The sequence below is a fragment of the Stegodyphus dumicola genome, chromosome 4 (assembly GCF_044657685.1).
Source record: "Stegodyphus dumicola isolate Sdum_Otavi_A_Nest chromosome 4, ASM4465768v1".
In the NCBI taxonomy this organism is placed as follows: domain Eukaryota; kingdom Metazoa; phylum Arthropoda; class Arachnida; order Araneae; family Eresidae; genus Stegodyphus; species Stegodyphus dumicola.
This window is the reverse complement of record NC_140771.1, coordinates 162,577,427-162,599,618: the sequence shown is the minus strand read 5'-3', so window position 1 is coordinate 162,599,618 and position 22,192 is coordinate 162,577,427. Positions and strand designations below refer to the sequence as shown.

The 22,192-nt window shown below is 31.6% G+C and overlaps 1 protein-coding gene across 1 annotated transcript in view; it reads right to left on the bottom strand.

The window, feature by feature from the left end:
* Positions 1-4,149: 4,149 nt before the first annotated feature.
* The window catches only part of LOC118180474 (G kinase-anchoring protein 1-like), a 73,386-nt gene continuing 55,343 nt past the window's right edge, over positions 4,150-22,192 (bottom strand). Inside the window, exons 9-10 of the mRNA XM_035349563.2 lie at positions 11,315-11,392; positions 4,150-4,929 (exon numbers count right to left, since the gene is read on the bottom strand). Coding sequence (XP_035205454.1) covers positions 4,897-4,929; positions 11,315-11,392 — 111 coding nt within the window. The 3' untranslated portion in view covers positions 4,150-4,896. The remainder of the gene's footprint in view (positions 4,930-11,314; positions 11,393-22,192) is intronic.

The window sequence follows — 22,192 nt, the reverse complement described above, 5'->3', positions numbered from 1 at the left end:
ATTTTGTTTCAAAATACCTGTAGTAGAACAATGCTATATATAAATCTAAAACATATCCTAAGTCGCGTTTTTGAGACTTGAAAATCGCAAGTTGAATTTCGTCAATCGGCTCAGTAGAACGGAAGATACAAAACTGTCTCCCCTTTTCCCCCCGCAGTGTACATAAAAAAGTTAATAGAAGATAACAAACTGTATATATTTTAAAGAGGAATTCCGGGAACAAGGGAGTGACATTAACGTTAGTAAACAATGGCTCATGGCTCAACAAAGAATAGTAAGCTTATATTATACAACATAATTGTTTTTTCTTTAACGTTTATAGTACGTTGTAACGTTCTAGCTAAATTATCTAATGCATGCGCAGTTCAAAACATAGCTCAAACATAAACAAGTTATTTCACTGGTAGAATCTGGAAGAACTACGAAGTGACTATTATTACTGGCAAAGTGACTATTCGCCAAGTTCTGATTGCATAAGTAACAATTCAGGAGAAGGGTTAAAATAACCTTTTACCTCAAAGATATTCACAAATAGCCCCACTTGGGCATACAGGGAGCCAGCAACTATGGCTTGAACTTAAAAAAAGAAAACACAAACTAACTAATGCTAAGTAGAATAATAAGCTACACAGAGTTGTTACTGCATAGTTGGCTCTTACCTAAAATCACCGGCCTAGACTAACAGGGACGCAATAAGCACGGCTGTAAAATAGTGTTGCCTGTGTACGTGTTCGTAATAGATTGAATGCACAAGTCCAATAAAAAGTTAATGAAATTTATTCTTACAACAAGAAATATAAAAAAATGCTGCATTTTCCTCAAATATATTCATATAATATTGCAATATATAATCAGCTATATTTTAAACTACTAAAACATTAAATAACACACAATCCAAAGCTCAGAGAAAGCTAATCCGATCTCGCCGCAAATTTGCTACAATCAAAAACAAGTTATTTAAACAACTGAGCTGATCAATCCGATCCGAGCATTTTATGCCGGGATATTGTGTGGCAGCGCAATGTGTCTGGCTCAGTAACAAAATTTTTGACTATATGGCATTTAATGTGAGAATTACATGACTGTGATATCCCAAGAGAGGACTAAGGAGGTGGAGAAAGGCGGTGTGGCCGTCAGTCACAAGCCCTGTGAACCAAGTAAAGTCGTAAAATGGAGAAGCAATGAGTGTGATCCTAAAAACTGCGTGAAGATTATATAAGGGTGAAAGCAGAGAGCATAAAAGACACAATGCATTTATTCATATAAGAAAAAATTACAAAATAAAATTAAAGTACTAGATAAGTAATTAAAACTATATTACGCTATATACAGCGGAGTAGTTAGGTAGGGAAATTAGAGTCTCGGGTGAGATGATGAGCCGCGAGTGGGCGAATATCATGATCTTCTTGAAGTATTTCATAATTCAAAATACTATTTAGAGAACTTAGATGAGTACATGTGAATGCTTTGATGAAGAATTTTTTTCATTCATTCACTGCAGATAATCCTCCATATATTCAATTTTCACAATTCACACATAATCTAATTCTACGTCTTTTAGCTGTCTAAGTCTTTGTGCAAGGTATCATTGCTTATCAAATAGTGGGCATTCGTGATAAGGCGTAGTTATTTATTTTGAGTGACTTGGAACTCTGCAATATCCGATTTTGAGGCCGCAGCCCATGCTGGTGAGACGTAGCAAAGTACACGTCTGATGATAGTAGTGAAGATATGCCTTTTCTTGACTGAAATTTGAGTGTTTACTTAGCAGGGGATTTAACTGATGAGTGATGCACAATGTCTTGCATCTGACTTTGGCAATGTGATCAGACAATTGTAGTAAGGTAAAATTGTGGTTGATAACTATTCCTAAATAAGTAGTTTTTTTTTACCAACGGAACTGCTTCATTGAAAGATTGAGATTTGCATTAATTATCATTCTTTGTCTTCTCCTGATAACCATAAACTGCAATTTTTGAGTATTTATGGTGGCATGCCATTTGATGTAATAGTCCTCAATATTAGGTATAAAGTCCTGTAGCTTTTGAATAGCATGTGTGGGGCAGATGGATTTAATCACTAACGCAATATCATCCAAGAAAGCTATTGCTGTCGTTCTGTAACTTAGGGAAGTCTTTTATGTAATAAAGGTACAAAAACAGGTCCTAAAACGGACCCTTGAGCTACTCCGGCACAAATTCTAACTGAGTTCATGCCAATGCCAATGATTATAAATTACGGAGTGCCTATGGTTCAAAACTATGTATCTCCACATCAGAAAAATATCTAAGTAGTGAGCAGAAATAGAAAAAATGCATAAATAGTTATCATGATGCACAGAGGCACATTAGATCGAGAAAGTTTAGGGATAGGAAAAATCAAGTTTTGATTTTTTTGTGGAAGTTTTTTTGGTTTTAAACTTTTTTTCTTTTTTTTTGTATCTTTTAGTTTTATAACACATAAATACAACACTAAAGCAGAAAGCGGATAAGAAAGATTTTACATATTAATAGGCACATTGACATATGGCACTAATCATAGTGATGTATTCAATTTTCGCAAGGAAATATCCAGGGCAGAGATTTATTTCTGTGGGCATTATGTGATTAAGTAGTGAACAGATTGATAACAATGCAGAAGTGGCCACTTTTCAGTAAAATTGGAGTAAGAAGATAGCAATTATGGCAGTACGTCCTTCCTTCATGGGTCGGGCAATGGAACTGAAAAGAGAGGGGCATGTCTACGTCTTTTAGCTGGAGGATAGATACCGTATTCGCATCCAATGATGGAGCGAGGTCTTTTCTACGAGCTTAAAATAGCAGGATCTTAAAAACTGAGCTCTGATGTTTCTCTCCGGCTTTTATAGCTTTTTAAATCGGCGGTGTGAGATTTCTGGAAAGCGAAAAGAGTAGAATTACAGTTAATTCTACTCTTTTAGCTAAAAATTCCAAATAGATTTACTACAATGTGTACAGTGGTAAAAACTTAATTACCACATAAATACATGCTATGTAACAAGTGTTTCAAACATAGATTTATATGTTACATCATATTTATGTCTATAAATACCTTAGTGATTCTACCATAACAATCTACCCAATGCAATCTAAACATGAACAAAAGTATTGTAGAAAGAAAAAAAGATGAATTTTCTTCTCCCCTCATTTTCAATGAGTAATGTAGATATTATAAGGTATTTCTCCTGCCTTCTTAGTGAGCCTTCGTGGTGTGGTGGTCTGCAGGCTCAGCGCGTAATTGAAGGTCCGTGGTTCGATTGCCGGTGAACGTGTTGCTAATTTTTCATCTTGCCTGCTTCCAAAAGAATACCTAATGTCTCTACAATATAAGCCATTTTCCCTAAGAAGTCCTTCGAAAGGACATGCCTAGCCATAATCAAACTAACCTTTCTTTTTTTTTTTTTTTTAAAGCTGCACAAAAATACTTTAAGTTGTATATTTGTGCATACTATGCAACTTTCAGAGCAAGAACAATTTTGTTATCTTTGAAATATCTACTTTCTAACGGAAAAAGATGAACATATGATAAAATACAAAATTTTACAGGAGTTAATTATACTTTTAAAATTTCACTTTTATGAGTTATTAAATACCATAACTGAAACTAACTCATTAATCATTATTAGTAATAATGAAATATTGTATAGAATAATCAATTCAAATACTAGATTTTTTTTAACAATTTCATTGCTCACTGAGAAATATCAAACAACTATTTTAAGAAACTCACTGGCCATTTTGAATATTATTACAATACACAATTTGTTACTAAGGAAGAAATAATATGCAATTTTAGTTTGAAAGTTACATCAAGGATGTCGCATGGTTGACAATGATTTATCAAATTTTGGTTTTATAATATTATTTATTCTTCTGTGAGAAAAAGTATCATGACAATGTTAAGCTTAATATTTTATCTAAAGAGAACAGATTAGAGTGACCTTACCTGTTTCACTTAATCACCATTCCTGTATTATAAAAAATATCTTTATTTGGAAGCAAAATATCCAACAAGTAATAAGAGCATTCCACTTCTCTTCCCTTAATTTACATTGTTATCACTCAGAATGCTGTTATAATTCTACAGAATACAATGAAAATCAACTTGTATACTCCAAAATACAACCAAAACAACATTTTAAAATACTTTTATTAAGACAGCTTTGCAAATTCCTTCATTTCAGTGTTTTATTTTCCTATTACTGAGAGTTATTAAAATATCAAAAACTTATGTCCAGTAAGTTTCAAATATTTTTATAGCAGCTTTCAGCAGCTGAAAACATTACATTCTGTTTGGCACAGATTGCAGTAAACCATTTTTTTCCAAAAATAATTACATAGGTAGTGCAATACAAGATTTTTTTTAAAGTTATTTTAGACCATAAAAACATTAAAATAGAATCATAAGAAAATTTTATATAATGCCTGTTTTACATTTTTTTCATTGCATGATTCATACATTTCAGTTTAACATATTCATAAGTAATAAGAAAATTATACATGTAAATTAATACATATTTACAAAATGGCCATTATGAAAACAAACACTGAAGCATTAGCAAACATGGCTCAATAGCAAACAAAAGTAACAAATTAAGAAAATGAAGAGATAATGAAGTTATCAAAATTAAAAATTTTAAAAATACAAAATGGTAATTTTAATAATACCTCTAATAAAAAAAAAATCACATGGCATCAAATGATTAAAAAAAATAGAACTGCAGTAAATGACAGAAATACACATTCCAGCAAATGAGCACCTAATATACATAAATAACCAGCTGCAAAGCTTCCCCGTTTTTCCAACATCTTCAGATCCTCCAGTTACTGCCTGTTACCACAGTTCTTTTAGCCAAACACCATTGCACTACATATCTTACTATTTAGACTCTGTTCTTTGCTTCCTGCTATTCTGTAAAATAGAAATAGACTGAATGTAAATATAAAACAATGGGATACAACAAATACAGAAAAGTCTTGTTTAAAACAATTAACTAATCCACTAATTTATGCACACTAAACAAAATTACATTAAGCAACAGAAATCAGTATTCTCCCACCAATACACATATTATGTATGATATAGTATGTATACACACACATACTCATATACAGAATATATGTATACTCTTAAACATATATAGAGTAAAGCCTTAGTAAATAATTACTGAGAGGACACTAAAGAAATGTTGGGTTTACTAATTCATTTTTACCTTACTAATAATACATAATGTAATTTAATTACAATATTAATATCATTACAAATAATTGATTATTATTTAGTTAAAAAATATCTTCAACATTATTTAATTTTGATACACATCAAATTCAATTCACTTCTCAATTCCTTGCATATGTTGATATATAGCTTCTACTACTAAGATAGCTTTGGAGCAAGATAGTATGGCAATACTAATTTTGCTTTTCAATATTTATCTTGATTAAAATCATAAATTCCTAATTCTCCAGGTTTTTCACACATTTTTTTCTAATATTAAAACACAACAAGATCTTCATCAGTTGTATGGATGCTGCTTTACTTATATTGACCCCCCCAAAAAAAACATCACCTTTCACATTTTTTGCTGGAGTTCCATTAATTGCAAAACCAATATTCGAAGCAGTTTGCAATCATTATCACCTACACTTATTTCCCTACTGCACACATCATTTTTATTGCTTTCAGAATAGAAATAAATCTCTGCACCAGAACCATTCTCTACATCATGAATTAATTTCTGAATGAGTAACTTTCATTAAAATAGTTGCAGATTTGGTATAAGCCCTTGCCCTGGTTTGAAGGTTAGAGGATTGATGCCAATTTTGATAGAAGGAAGCACAGCACAATCTAATAGAAGAAATTTCTTCTCTAATCATGTGAGCCATGCAGTTATCTAAAATGAACAACACTCAATGATTTCCATTATCATATTTTCAGTATGTTTAATTAACCAGCTTTCAAACAGCAAACTGGTCATACAAGCTTTCGAGTTCACTTTATAAATGACAGATTAAAAACTTGATGCCCCCAAAGCTTCTTCAATTTTTCTCCTAGTCTGGAAACAAACCATATCCTCTGCATCCATTTTATCATAAAACATAGTTCTCATCCTTTTTCTATTATGTTTTCTGATGCTACATGATTTATCTTTGAATCTTTTACCTAACATCTTTCTCTAGAAAGGCCCAATAAAATAATCCACTTTCGCCACAGTCAGAAATATCATAATACTATCATCAAAATTTTCAGGCCTTTTCCCCTCTAATCTTCGATAGCTCATTTGAAAGGACATCCCTTCTTCCTTAACACATAGGCATTAGCAAAATACAGGTTCCTCTTCACAAACCATTTTTACCTACTTCCAATTCTCTTGACAAATTCATGCAATTTTCCTTGAAGAGTGGATCCCAAAACTATGACTGACTTCTCTTTTATCATTCTAACTATAACAATATAGCAATTTGAGTATCTTTAAAACTGATTTTTTTTTCTCTCTTCCTGAAAAACTCAAAAGAAAACTGTGTCTTATGGCATCAGCAGTGCTGGATTTAGACGTGATAAGGCCCTAAGCTATTTGAAATAGTTTCAGAGGAATGTGGTCAGGCTTTTATTTTCCTGTTAAGTATTTAGTTTTAGTTTATAAATATAAAAAACTACTTTTATTCAGGATTTGTTCTTTAGCAACATTTTCTATCCTTTTTCTTTTTCAATTCATAAAACAAATTATATAATAATCTAAAATTAATGAGCCATTCACTGCAACTGACCATATGATCCCATAGTTAAGTAACTCACAATACCTCTTTCAAATTGTGAAATATCAGGTAATTTTTTCTTCTGCTTTCTTTTATGTTTAAATTTATTTATGATGATGATGTTGATACTTGATTTTCAGCTTGACATCCCAGACCAGTGTGACACAGGATAGGCAAGCGCAATTAACCATCATGAGAGGCCAAGTTGTGGAAATGGCAACACCGTTTCTGTTGCTGGGCACTTCTGGAATGTTGAATCCTCCGCGTTACCCAGGCAGATGGGATTGTTCTTCACAGAAGAATGAAGTCTTCCTCAGCCAGTGTGTACTGATACAGCAGACATACAGTGATCAATTACAGTGCGATTCCCAGATCTGATGGGAAATAGCTGCTCTTGAATTAATATTTTCAATAACAGTGAATGTGAGCTGATCTTGAAACATTTTTTAATCATTGAATTTGCCCAATTTTTAAAACCATATAAACATCTGTATTTGTTCCTGTTTCGTCCTTTAAATGTCTATCGTTTCAAGAAAAATGGTTGCATCAGTTAAGAAGGTAGATCTCAAACCTATACATATATAAGTCATTTTAGGAAATGACGTCTTCAAAATTTATATATATATAAATTGCTTAAATTTTTATTTAACATCTAATAGGTGTATTACTTTTTTTTTTTTTTTAAAGAAATAACAGTAAAAATGTTTCAATAGTGCTTGATTCTTCTCTCATACTTATCTTGTGATAGTAGGCAAATGTTTCAGTTTTGAAATTAAGTATTTAAATAAGGATAATCTTTTCCTCTGAAAGTAAAATGAACTTAATACATCAAATCCCATTTTCATTAAAAATTTTTTTGGGGGGGGGATTTTACTATTTACTGAAATCTAACATAATGTTTACCAAATCTAATAAAATATATTAATATCTGAAACTAACCTATTCCAAAAGACTAGCATTTTCATACTTTATCTAAAACTCCAAATCATATGCCATGAACATTGAACCTTCAGTGCTACATCTATTCTTTTCAACTATTTTAAAAATACTAGTAGATTTACAACAAATTTATTACCACAAACTGTTAAAAACATATTTAGTTTAAATGGACATACCTTTCAACAGCATAGTCAATACAACAGTGTAGTATTACATTGTAATGTAGAATTTAGTATTCTTACAGACTATATGACCCCTCACCATGTCTCTACTTCTTGATATAATCATTATTCTAAATCTTCCTCTCTTCATGTTCTCTTCTCTATTTCTATTCTTCCCCTTTCAAAAAGAGTCAGAAGCACAGAGATATCATGAATTCTAACAAAATGTACTTTTTTTTTTTTTTTAATTCAGGGGAAAAAAAAGGGAAAGAAAATTTGGCAAGGCTCTTTCTAGTCAAAGGAATCCAAGCTTCTTTACTCAAACGTCCTGTGCTAAAAGCAATATCATGTCGAATAAAATCTGTTTGTACTGTACCATGAGCTAAGCTAAATGCCAAACGCTTTACATTTTGAATGCCTTTGCAACAAATACCCTCTCAAATGACTGAAAAAAGTATGAATAAACCATAAAAATTCATAAAAAAAATAAGTAATGTGTTTTTGATATTTTCTTACATCAGTTTTGCACTGTTGCTTTAAAAAAAATTAAGAATTTTTAAACCAACCCTCTATACTTGTGAGATAATTCTCAGTTGTCAATCGATGCACTACAGCAACCTGAATTGCAACTCGAGAGTCAACATAAAAAATTATTTTGTTATTGCAATTTAACCCTGATCACAGAAATTTATAAAAACATAAATGAAGCAAATCCCAATGCTTCTCTCAGTCATCTTAATAATATGAGTGGTAGCTTCAAACATAAAGCATTAACCTGTTAACTGGGGAATAAGCTTTCAGTAAAATCGTTTCACAATGGGGACTTTTTCCTTTGCAGTAATTTCAGCACATTGCAAGGAATAAATAAAAGAAAATCGTTTTAAAATATTTAATGATATTAAATATTAAAATAAAACCTTTTTAATCTGGAAAAACAAATTAATTGAACGAATTTAAACAATTATTTCGTATGATATTCCCTAAAGCAATGCGGCATACATAAAGCAACACTGCAGTCGAGACACCAAAATCTCGATTCTTTCCTATAATTGAATGAATTTAAACAATTATTTCGTATGTTATTCCCTAAAGCAATGCGGCATACACAAAGCAACACTGCAGTTGAGACACCAAAATCTCGATTCTTTCCTAAGACCTTTGGAATAGCATAATTTGCATCTCCTCGTTACATTTACTCTTGAAGAGTCAGATGGTATATAGTCTGCAAAATGTCTTTCAAAGAGTCGAGATGGTTTTGGTGTCAAAGATGATCGTCCTGTACTAGTAGATGGCAACTGCGATCCTTCTCTGTATTTTCCAACACCTTTTTCTACAGTTTTGATAAGGAAATGAAGCCTATCTAGGTGACCACATCTTTCTTGTATAAAAGATATGCATTCAAACACACCATGTCTAGTGCATGTAAAAATATCTTATAGTAATACTTTTTTACTTGGTTTCTAGTGATTTCATAAGTTTTCATTTGTCCATCAGCAAGATCAACTCCTCCCATATTTTTGTTGTAGTCAGCGATAACTTCTGGTTTTGATATCGTTTTCCTATTTCTACAAATTTATTGTCGTGGATAGTACTCAATATAATTACATTCTTTTTGTCTTTCCACTTCATACTCATTATTTTGTCTCTGTACCTAGCAATACATTCATCTTTTTTCAAAACACAATTTTTGAGATCAGATGGTATTTCCTTTCTATTTTTTTGCATTGTTCCTACAACATGGGTTTTTCTTCTGCACATCTTTTCAGCTAGATCAGTACTAGTATATGAATTATCGAGATATAGCGTATATCCCTTATCCAACAAATCGTGGCACAATTCAAGAACAATACGATTTGGTCCCTGTTCTTCTGGATAGTTCAAACCATACTGCGTGTCTTTACCTGTATATATAATGAAATCACTTATGTATCCGGATTTACTTTCACATATCTTATACAATTTAACATCAAATCGACTTCTTTTCGATGGAATGTACTGTTTCCAAGACAGTCTTCCTTTCCATAGCAAAAGAGACTCATCTACAGATATTTCCTTATCTGGTACATATAACACCTTGAATTTGTTTCTCAAATAGTTCAAAATGGAATCGATTTTGTAGGTTTTTTTGTTGCACACTTTTAGATCGAAAGCATTGTTATCACTAAAATGTAAAAATTTTACTAACAGTTGGAATCTTTTTTCTGACATAATTTTATAAAAAAATGGAGTCTCCAGACTTTCTCGCTTTGTGAAATAAAGCTGATAAGAAGGTTTTCCTATTATAACTTTCAAAATTAGTAAAAAAATAAATACTCTCATCTCTCGGCCATTTGTGTCAACCCACGAGAGACATCTTGAACGCGGTTTCATGGAAGTATTTTTTTCAAAAAACTGTCTGGCGTATTTGTTTGATTGTTTCACAATAAGTTCTACAAAATTCTCATCGATAAATTTCTCGAAATAAAAAAGGCAATCCTTTTCTTCAGGTCCTTTAAATGTAAGTCTAGATTGAGATAAAAACTGGAAAGGCGATCACAATATTCTTTCACATTTCCATTCAGCTGATGTCGGTCGAGTATTTTGGTCTATAACATCATCATCCTTTGATTCAATGTCCAGACCATCAGTAAAGAAGTCGTTATCGCTTTCTTCCGAACTGGTACTTATTCTTAGAATTCGACGTCGTTTACCAAATCTCCCGGGCAATATTTCATCGTCACTTTCAGGCAATTCAAAAAAATTTTCTGCTTCACAATAATTTTTAGCCATATTTATAAAAACTAACAATTACTCAAATCAACAAGTTATTACTAATATGTAAAATACTGAAATGCAGACTAAAATGAAATTAAATTGTGTAAATTAGGAGTGTTATCACAATTTATGAGCGGACAAGTATTTCCATTGATCGATTTTTCTTGAACAATGGTCAAGTGACAGATTGCGAAAAAATGTAAGAAAATTTTCGTCATGCCCATTGCAATAGTCTTCCCAGCATGACGAAAAATTTCGTCATACCCATTGAAATAGTCTTCCCAGCATGAAGAAAATTTCTTTATACCCATTGAAATAGTCTTCTCAGCATGACGAAAAATTTTGTCATACCCATTGAAATAGTCTTCCCAGCATGACGAAAAAGTTCGTCATACCCAGTTAACAGATTAATAAGCATAACTGTTATTTAAAAATTAATCATACAAACTTTGATTTATTGGCATGAACAATCCCCCCCCCCCCATTTAGACACCTTTCCTCTCTTTCAGAAACCATTTTTAATTATGGACAATGTGAAGGTACCAAAGAAAAAAATTTTGCTTAAAGTAAGAGTTAAGACATACCATATGTATTACACATGAGAAAATCTTTTATCTTCATGCAGTCAGCAGTATATGTTATAATATTAAGTAAAAGGAATATTTTTAGATTTAAGAAAATACTTACTTGACATTTCTTAAGTTCCATTTGTAATGAATGGACTTTTGACCTTTCTTGTTCCAGTGCAGTATGATATTCATTTAACTAAAAATGAACAAACATCAATACAAAACATGTTTGATGTGTGGATGTATGTTATATATATTAGGTCATTCAGAAAGTTCTGCAGTTTTTCAAAATGAAGAGTGTTTCCTTCTAATTATTTTGTTACTGCTGATAAAGAGTGACCTTGACCGAGGCAGATATTTAAACATATTGTTTAGTCTTTTCTGTTCAAGTTGCAAAATTCTAATGTGTATTGTGGCAAAGTTTTATTTTCAGTGCAATGCTAAGAATTGACAGCCCCAAAATTCATTTGCACCATATAATGATTTTTTATTTAAAAAAGGGGGATATTAATCAGACGACTTGTAAAATTTCGGTTCCATAGAGAAAAAAGCTATTTCTGATAATGAATTTAAAGGTGGTTTGAGAAGTTTAGGAGAATAAATTTCAGCCTCGAAGATGCTGCCCGCATGGGATCATTAGCTTCTGTAAACAAGGTCCTATTAAAAGAAGCTCTCGCTAAAGATCCATAATGTACAGTTCAGGAGCTACATAGACTAAATACACCTGCAGACTTCAAGCTGTACAGAAAAGTGCTATACACGATCATTTCTGGAGGACTGGATATAGTAAGTCAATAGATAACCCACATTTTAACAGAATATGTTTCTTGTGTTTTAGCATGCAATTGTTTGCTGAAAAGAAAGAAAGAAGCTCCCCTTTTTAAAGTGCTCATTGCTCAAGTTCAGAAGTGAAAACTATATAATAAAGTTACAAGAAAAAACTTATGGGTTATGTCAAAAAAAAATCTTTTTTACTAAATCAAGAGGAAAGCTACATCCTAAAAAAGTAATGCTTTGTGTATGGAACTATAAAGGAACAGTATTCTGTGAATGTTGCCACCAAATTAGACAATAAATTCAGAAAAATACTGTTCCCAAATGACAGTCTTAAAAGCAGAAATTGAAGCAAAGCATCTAGAACTAAACTATTGTCAATTTTCTTCCATCATGACACTGCTCGGCTCCACATTTTGATGAATGTCAGACACATTTTGAGTTATAGCTGTGATTTTCTGTGTCATCCCATACATTCACCAGATGTTGTCTCCTCAGATCTTCCTCTTTACAGGTCACATTAAAATTCTCTGAATGGCCTGGAGTTTACTTCCTTGGATATTTGTCAAACAACACACAACTCGTATTCGATAACTTTTTCATAAATAAATATAATGTATTTTTTAAAAAAGAAATTTTCCAGCTGCTGAACATATAACAAAAAGATCATAAAATAAAATGGCGCTTATGCGATTCAACAAAGTTTTCTTGCATTTTTATATTGCTTCATTTGCATTTATCACCCAAACACTGCAGAATTTTCCAGATGACCCAATATAAATTAATTCTATGCATTTAATGGGCCAAAGAACAAAAATAGAGTACTTGGCATTATATATTTTAAAAACAAAAATTCATTTTCAGAAATGTAGTTCTGATAAAAAAAAAAAATCACCAAATTGACCTTTCTGTATATGTTGCAATTCATTATGAAAAATTTGAATTATGACCTATAAAATCTTTAACATCACCTTAAAGTAGAAACACACCTGCTTCAAAATTTCTGAAGATATATTGGAATTTATATACTCATATGTTTTGAAATTTGGCAAATTTGTTATAAGAATAATAATACTGAATGTGGTTTATGCACTTTGTTACAATCTTCATTTTGCAACAGTCATTTTGAACCTTTAAATTTTCAAATGAACTTTTACTGAGAATTATTTGTATGAAATTTCTTTATTTTCATTAATAATGCCTAAAGAGGCTATCACTTCTAGGGAGGCGAGCGGCTATGCGAGACAATTCTGAGAAACGAGATTCTAGTAGCACTGCTTTAAGCAGTAGGCTTCCAAGAAATGTTTCATCTAGCTAGGAGGAACATGTCCCAGCTACGAGCAACATTTTAAAACTTTTCCAAAAATGTTCCCGCTGGAGATGTGTTCCTCGAACGTTCAACCAATCAGATGAAAGTTCTGCTTCTGAAGGATCAAGGGTAACTTTCAACATGGCGATGGCTCTCACTGTAAAGTCATGGACGGTGGAAATGGAGGGCGATTTAATTACTGCTGTTTTGTTATAATATAACTGTCTGAGTCATTTTAAAAATGTTTATATATTAATTAAATATATAATCGTGGAAATTTCAGAGTTGACAATATTTTATGACGTTCTTGCAGTTTGGATTTGTTTACAAATTGTTCGTCGCCAGAAGTTCATCAAATTTGTCATATTTCGTGCTGACCGTGTATTATCATTGTTATATAATAGAATTTTATTTCTTAAATTTAACTTGAATAATTTTTTTAAATCCGTTTCTATATGCGCGGCTTTTCTCCTAATTACTTTTCTTTTAAATTGTTAATTACATAATCAGTGACACATTTTAAACAGCATAAAAGATGCATAAAAATGAAAAGCATAACTTATGTAATAATGAGAATACTCATTAAATTTGTCTATTATTTTCATGTTATTAATGAAATACTTTTTGGATTATAAATACATTAGAAACTATACTTTTATCGTAAATGCTACTTATTGAAACATTGAAAATTTATGAATTTATCATAATGCATGATGAAAAACATTTGTATATATATTCATTAATATAAATCTTATTCATTTACATTAATACTAATAAATATATATTAACAACTTCTAAACCATTGCATCTCTCTATCTGTATGTAAATATATGACTTATTAGATGTGTACATATATGTATGTATGAATACAAAAAAGAACATTGCCAAAATGTTTATTTGAAGTTACTTTTAATTCATATAACGATCATGTAATTGGCAGCAACAGTAGTCATCAGTTCTTTGCAAATTAGTATGGATATGTAAAAATCAGTTGAAAAATAATTGATGAGCATTTGAGTACTAAAGAGTGTACACATTTTGTTATTGGGTTACTTCATAATTACAGTCAAAAGTCATTAATTCGGACACCCATAAGCCGGACCTCAAAGCTACAAACTTTCTGCGCATGCGTCGCGTTGACGCATAAGGCCTTTACGGCATAAGACCTTTATGCGTAAGACCTTTACGGCTGCGAATATGCGTGTGCGCATGCGCATAATAAGTTTACGCATGCGTGTTTAATGTATAACGGACAGTATAAGCTAAGCTAAAATTATCTAATTCAGTTAATGTTGCAGATTGCATTGTGCCTTAATCTTCGAATTGGATCCGGCTTATTATTTTTTTGCAGACTGTTAGAGCAATTTTATAAAAGTAAGCTTGAAATTTTGATTATGTCAAATTGAACTTTCTATATATATTTACTAACATGTAAAGGATCTACAAAGCAAAAGTATGTTTCGAAGTCCATTAAAAAAAAAAGTGGAATTGCTGCAAAAAATGGATAAAGACATATCCTTTGGGGGGGGGGAGCGGGCGATTGTCAAATTAGTCGGTATTCTGGACACAGCAATTATAGGACTTGAACAGTGGAACTTTGTAACTGAACAAGAAATTATGTCTGTTTATGGAATTAAAGAGAAAGTATTATCACATAAAACGAAGCAACTTAAACAACTTACATTGAAAGAAATGTTTAATAAAGTAAACAAATAAATATTAAGCTTTTTTTTTTTTTTTTTGTAAATTTTGATACCTTTTAGATCATAATTGTTTTTTATTTCATAAATTATGGTTTCATATTTTTAATTTTAGAATTTCTGCATGCCATCTTACCAGATTTAAACTGATCTATAATCCGGAAAAATCGATAACCCGGAATCGCCGAAGTCCCAACGAGTCCGGATTAACGACTTTTGACTGTATATCATATGTATGATGTATGTAATATAAACATGACTAATAAATAATAAGAAATTAACAGCTGTGCATTTATAACATTTGATTACTTAAAACAGTGCATAACTGATTATCACCTTCATGTCTGTTTACATAATGAATTGTACTTTCCAATTAAGTGCACGGGCCTACTATTGGCCGACGCATCGTTGAACGCTGGTAGTTCTGTCTCAGGTTAGAATGCCGAGAACGGGCTGGCTACATGGGCGTTTCCTTGTTTTCCCCATTTGTAACTGGTACATGAGCCAGTTTAAAAAAATTGTCTCCAAAGGGATCCTTCCTGTTAGGCATATATTCCTCAAGGCTTTGCCGTAATCACATAAAACAAACTCATGATTTGCACCACCTAATTTCTAGAGTTGGTACAATTAATGTGTTTTAGGTATATTACCGAGGGTTCTATGGGACAGTAAACAACTCGCACATGTTTGATTGCTTATGTATTCATATACTTTATTTGATCTTCATTTTGCTGAATAGTATCTGCTGGCTGTGAGGATGTAAACATTAGCCATACAGATTTTTGTCATAGAAGGTCTTTTTTTTTTTTTTTTTTTTTTTTTTTTTTTTTTTTTTTTTTTTTGTCTGTTTGTTTGTTTGAATGGACAGAACAGTAATTATGAGCCATAAAGTTAGTCAAGAAAATGCTTTTACCAGGTCACAAATTTTCCAGTGAGCCATCAAATTTTCATTGGAATCAGACAACAGAAAATACACATAAGTAATGTCTGATAAATAGACTTATCCAGCACATGTTTTAAACTATTTTTAGTGCATACAGAATTTGGCTATTACTGATGTAATTGATAGCTATAACCAGAAGTGTGTTTATCTGTTACTAAGTGCCAGAGTGGTGATCAAAGTGATTAACTTGATAGCAATCACCTTTCTATTATCTTCCATTACTAACAATAAAGTTTAAAATGAAAAGAGTGTGAGCGATACAAAACAACATGAAGAAGAAAACGTCACTTGAAAGAAAACATCACTTTCGCCAATCTGAGCGATAACTGATTCTTGTTGGGCTTTCAACCTGTTTACCAAGTGAAGATGGTAACCCTATTTCGCCAAAGAGCGTTTCTCAGAACTGTTCCACCAAATATCGTATGTGATAAGGGTTTAATAAATATTTATTACTAATGTATGAAAAGCTATTTTTAGAAGCATAAAAAACAAAAATTTAAAGATTTTCATAATAACAGCATATTTTTACCCTTTACTTAACTTTGTTTCATATGCAATGAAATTTATCTGTGAATCTTAAATTATGCATCATATAAGTAATCAACACTTCTCAGTATGTCAAATAATATTATAAATAATAATATGAAAAAAATATTATAAATAAAACGTGCTATCTTCCACTATAGAAATGTTTAACAGAAATGTTTAACAAAATTTCTATAAGATTTTTTATCTCCTTTTCTGTGTTTTGTAAAGGCAGCAAATAAAAATAATTTTGAAGATGTTTTATACCCAAAGATGAAATTAACTACATAATAATTTTCTTGAGGAAACTGTCATTTACATTTGAGAGCACTAATAGTACCAACAAATAACCTTTTTTCCAATGTAAAACATATTTTTATGTAAACATAGGATTTAGAATAAACATGTAATCAAATTGGGATTTGAAAGATCTAATCATTAACAACATAATAAATGATGATTATTGTTACATTTAGTTTCATATTATTAATATTTCTGTTACATTTTTTTTTGTTATATTAGAATTTATTATATTTTTCTTGTAAAATAATTAAAAAGAATTTTAATTTGTCCTTTTCTGTGGATGCACTGCTAGTTTTATATCAATCAATGTTTTAACACCTGCATTTCCAATCTTTCTGCTAACTTTGCCAGAAAGTACCAATTAAGTAAATTCAACTAACAAATGACAATTTAAGTTAAAAAATAGAGTATTAACAATTCAAACATTGGGACTCTATCTATCATATTCCTTCCAATTAGATGACTACACTGGTTTTCAGTATTCTTCGAGCCATACCAAAAACAGACCTCTTCAAGTCTTCTCTTTCATTACCTGTCGAATTTGTATTAAGACAAGAAGTTGCATCAATGTAAACTGTGCAACTTTTCTATTTTCTAATACACTTTGATTACTTAACACATGGAGCGGCCCAGCTTTTTGGATCTGTCATGAAGACCTGTATTTAAAGAGCCTTTATTAGCTAAATGTATATATTTACCTATTTTAATCTCTATTTTCATGACTTACATTAATCAAGATGGCATTTATATTATTAATGAAAGTATAAAAGCAAAATATCTTAAATTATAAGCTAATATATAACAAGTGACAAAAAATCTCATGAGCTGATAAAGCTGGTCGTGGCACTCAGAAGATTAATTGTCACACTGTGAATATACATTAAAACTTCCAATTATTTAAACTTAATTTAGTCAAAATTATTGCTAAAATGATTGTCGGAACTAGAAATTTGAAGGTAAGCCAAATTGAATATCAAAACCTACTATTTGAAATTGATATTGATTCAAAGTCGAATTTTTAATACTTGTTTTTGAAGGAGTGTATTCCTTAATTTTAGCTTATTGAAGCTTGATTATATTTGATCTTATATAAAATATATAATATATATATATATAACTAAGACCAATAATATTGATTGCAAAAACAATGATGAAGCAAACCCTCAAATTCTTAATCTTCTAATTATTGATAATAAACCCACAATTAAATGTCCTGCCATCATATTTGCTGCTAAACGAATATATAAAGTAAAATGACGAATTAAGCGTCTAATTCTTTCAATTTACGCACGATTACATAATCTTGGCATGTAGATTCAAACTAAGTATTTAAAAATATAAAAACTGAGTTTAAGAGTTTGACAGTTTTGATCATATCTCATCTTTTAGTAAATGTATATGAAATATAAATTTTATATTAACTTTCTTATAAAGAATACTTCATTTCAAAGAGCCAGTTGTTTCCCTCATATAGTTATATATTCTAAAAAAATGCTCTTTAATATGCCATTCACTAGTCTTAAGGATTATCAAAATTATATGATTTAGAATGTTTGCACACAATATTAATAGTATACCATTGTAAGGGCAGAACAAAAGCTAGATTCTGTTGATCAAAAAAGTTTGAGATGCTTTAATCTTCTAGCATTTAGTAACCATATTTTAACTCAACTATTTGTCTTCAAAGTTTTACTATAAGCTTAATTTGCAGTTAAAATGTCTAGAAAATGAAAAGCAGTCTGTCTGATAGATGATACCATTTAAGTGTTTAGATAAAAAAGCAAAATTTATAGAAATACAACTGTAGGAAAAACTGAACATTCTTGTGTCAATACTGAAAACAATGTTTCTGAAAGAAGGAAATTAGAAGAAAGAACAACAGTTTGCAAAAAGCCACTTCAAAACTGCATGTTCAAAGCAAAATAGTTGGAAGTTCAAACCACATTCTGCTGAGGTTTCCACTCAGTACACTGCATAACAATGCACTGAGTGAAATATTCCAGCAAATGGTTCTATATTAGCAACAAAACACCAGAACATATCACAAAGGGTGACTGTTTTTGCACAGAAGGACTGTATAAATTTAAATCATATCATAAATGGAGAGTCCAAAGGTATCTCAGCCAAATTTATTAAAAATTCAAGAATTTATACAAAGAAGTGGATGGATATCAGCTAAAATCGTTTTCAATATAATGAAACTAATATTTTCTTTTACCTCCTGCCTTCAAAATGAGTACCCTCTAAAGACATTCCATATCACAGAGAAAAATCTCTTCACTATTTTATACTATAGCTGTGACTTTGAGCATGTTGGACGCACTTTGGTTACTTGCTCAATTTACCACGAACTGACTCAGTCCCGTAGGCGGTTAGTTAGTTTACCTTTAGTGTTTACTGAATATTTTCTTTGACTTCTGTGAGTGACCCTTAGGGTTTCACGGCAAGCATATCCTTTTTTAGGACAGTAATTACAGATGATGAGGCTAGCGACTGTATGGATTCTGGATTATCTACTTTGTCCTTGCCATCCTACTTCAAGACGCGAGGAACTTCTGAAAGACCCCAGACTAAGGAAAAAAGCGAAAACTAAAAAGGAAAATACATGTTTGGAGAAGGAAATCATGAATGCAGAAAGAATTAGAGACAAAAAAATTCAGAAACTTACCCAGGAATTTGGAGCTGATTATTTGACTTATCATTTGGAATTTGAACAACAATTAAAGGAAGGCAAAACCCCTGAAGATCAAAATAGACTTATGATGGAACAAGCAATGAAAACATCCAAACTCTTCAGCAAGAAGCAATGAACAGAGCAAGTACCTACCATTCCTAATAATGAAAATGATTGGACTATGCCGAAAAAGACTGCTAAAATTCAAGAAAACTGATCCTGGTGGAGATACAACAAGAAAACCGTTTTCAAGTACTTACGAAAATCGCCAAGGAAAACCTCAAAGGAGGAGCCAACGTTGAAAATCCGCCCCCACCCATTGTATTTTCACAAGCCGATATTGATTGGATGACTCTGGACAAAATGTTTACACTAAATTGTACAGATCCCCATGAATCACAGAATCACAAATGAAAGGAAAATCCATCTCTGTGTATACGAAGAACTTGAAGGATTACGGTGCGATGAGTGAACTCTTACTTGAAAAAAAGATCCTCTACCATTCATACCAGTTGGAAATCAAGAAGCTCATTCAAGTCATCATGAAGAACCTCTCCGCTACTATCAAAGTAAATTACCATAACTTCAAGACCTTAAATTGAGAAAATATCCTATAGAAAAAGTCAAGTAGTTCTCCAAAACCCATGAAGGACAGAAAATTAAACTCCCCATCTACCTACTGGAACTAAAAAGATCCCCTGAAGGCGATAAGATTCACCAGCTTAATATGTTCAATTTTAACATCACCATAGAAAAATTCAATCCCAAGAAAAGACCAGTCCAATGCTATGGCTGCCAGCAATTCGGTCATTCGCAATATTATTACAGTAATCCTGTCAGATGTATAAAGTGTGGGCAACAACATAGAAACAACCAATGTAACATGAAGCCAGAAGACAAGCCTAAATGTATTTTCTGTGGACTCTGCCACGTCAGCAGCTATAGAGGCTTCCAGCGAGTATAAGAAAGGATTCAAAAAGAAAAGCAGCCTAAAGCTCCTAAATTCTCTGAAGAAAACTTCCCTAGCTTCAAGACTACCGAAATCCCTGCACAGGAAAATCCCAGCCAAGCTACCTACAGCAAGAAATTAAAAGGCAAAATTACTCCACCCCCTAAAGATGTCAAGGATGCAATGAAATGGATTCAAGATGAAAAGATTAACTCGTACCTAACTTCTATCATCTCCTATATTGGCAAAATCAGATCAGCAAAGAATTCTGCAGAAAAATTACAAATAGGCTTCCAAGCAGCTATGCTACTCATCAATTTCGTGAAATCCGAAGATTAGGAAAGATTTAGCTATGACGGACCAATAGGAAAGCAGGAATTCCACACAACTATTTTCTGGATTTAATCTCTTCTACTTTTTATGCAGTCTACCTTCTTCTCTGAATGTGTCATACGCAAGGCTCTTATCATCGCAACATATTTTGAGAAGTCTTTTTTCTTTTAGAATCCTCAGCCAACACTTACTAATGTTATGGTAGGAAAGCTATGTCATTTTGCCATGCATTACATAGAGGATGAGGCTTTTAGCCTAGGTGCCTGTTCTCCATGTGCTTCACACCTGAGTCTTCACTATTTTACTCTGACCAAATACTGATGAAATGGAAGGCAACATCTCTACGCATAAGAATGTCACAAAAAGCAAGCTGTTTCAAAAGTAAGCATGGTATACAGTGAATAAAAATGGGAGGATGATTGCAGACATAGTTGCAGAATGCCTCAAGAAAATGATTAAGGCATTAAGGTTTTCTTGAAACAATAAGCCATTATTGCCTTAAAAACAAATCAAGGCATTAAGAAGATAAAATATTTTTTATTTATTTATTTTTTCCATAAATATTAATATTTCTTTATGTTATACTAGTTGATTCTTGCACTTTAAAAAAAATGAAAAATTTTAACATATATGGAAATAAGGATTAATGAACTAAATGTAGAATGATAAAATTGTATAAAGGAATGGCTCAGTGATAATACTGTGGAAAATTGTTTGTCTGTATATCATTCTAAATTAAAATGCAGATTACATATCTTTCTCATTTATGTACCTTTTCTGAATAGCCCATTGAAAGACGTATAGACTGTACTTCTAAGGTATTTTCTTTTTTAAGGCAGAATACAATTTTGAAATGCAATGTGACAAATAATGGTCACAAAGTTTTCTTTCAAAACAAATGATATTCACATTAATAAAATCACATTTTAAAAAAGAAAGAAAGTATTTACATGAATAAGCATGCACACAATGTTAATTAAAGTACATAATGTGAAGGAATAAGCAGAACATTTTAAAATAACTATGTGAAGAACTATGATTATACAACTCAAGTAATTAAAACTCTTTGAAAAAAGTCTAAAATAACAACTGTGATTAAAAATTATAAAATAAAAATATTCCCAAAAATCCTGCACATTCAGAATGAAATGGAAACCAAAAGAATTGACATAAACTGAGAAGTTTGCCAAGTAAATTACTCTTGGCAGAAAATGAAAAAAGTAAGCCACACTATATTTTGGAATTATTCTGTACACTTCTCATCAAATTTTACAAAATTTGGTTTTTAGGCACAATTTGAGGTGTAGAATTGAAATATGACGGAAAAAATTGACATGTTATTTCAGAAGTCGGATTTTCTGTCAAAATCTGCATCCTAGAACAAAGTTATTTATAAATCTTTGTAGTGCTTTGTCGTGTCTGAAGTCACGCTTTCAAGACATGAAAAACGCAAGTTGAATTTCGGGGGGGGGGGGGGGGGTAAGAG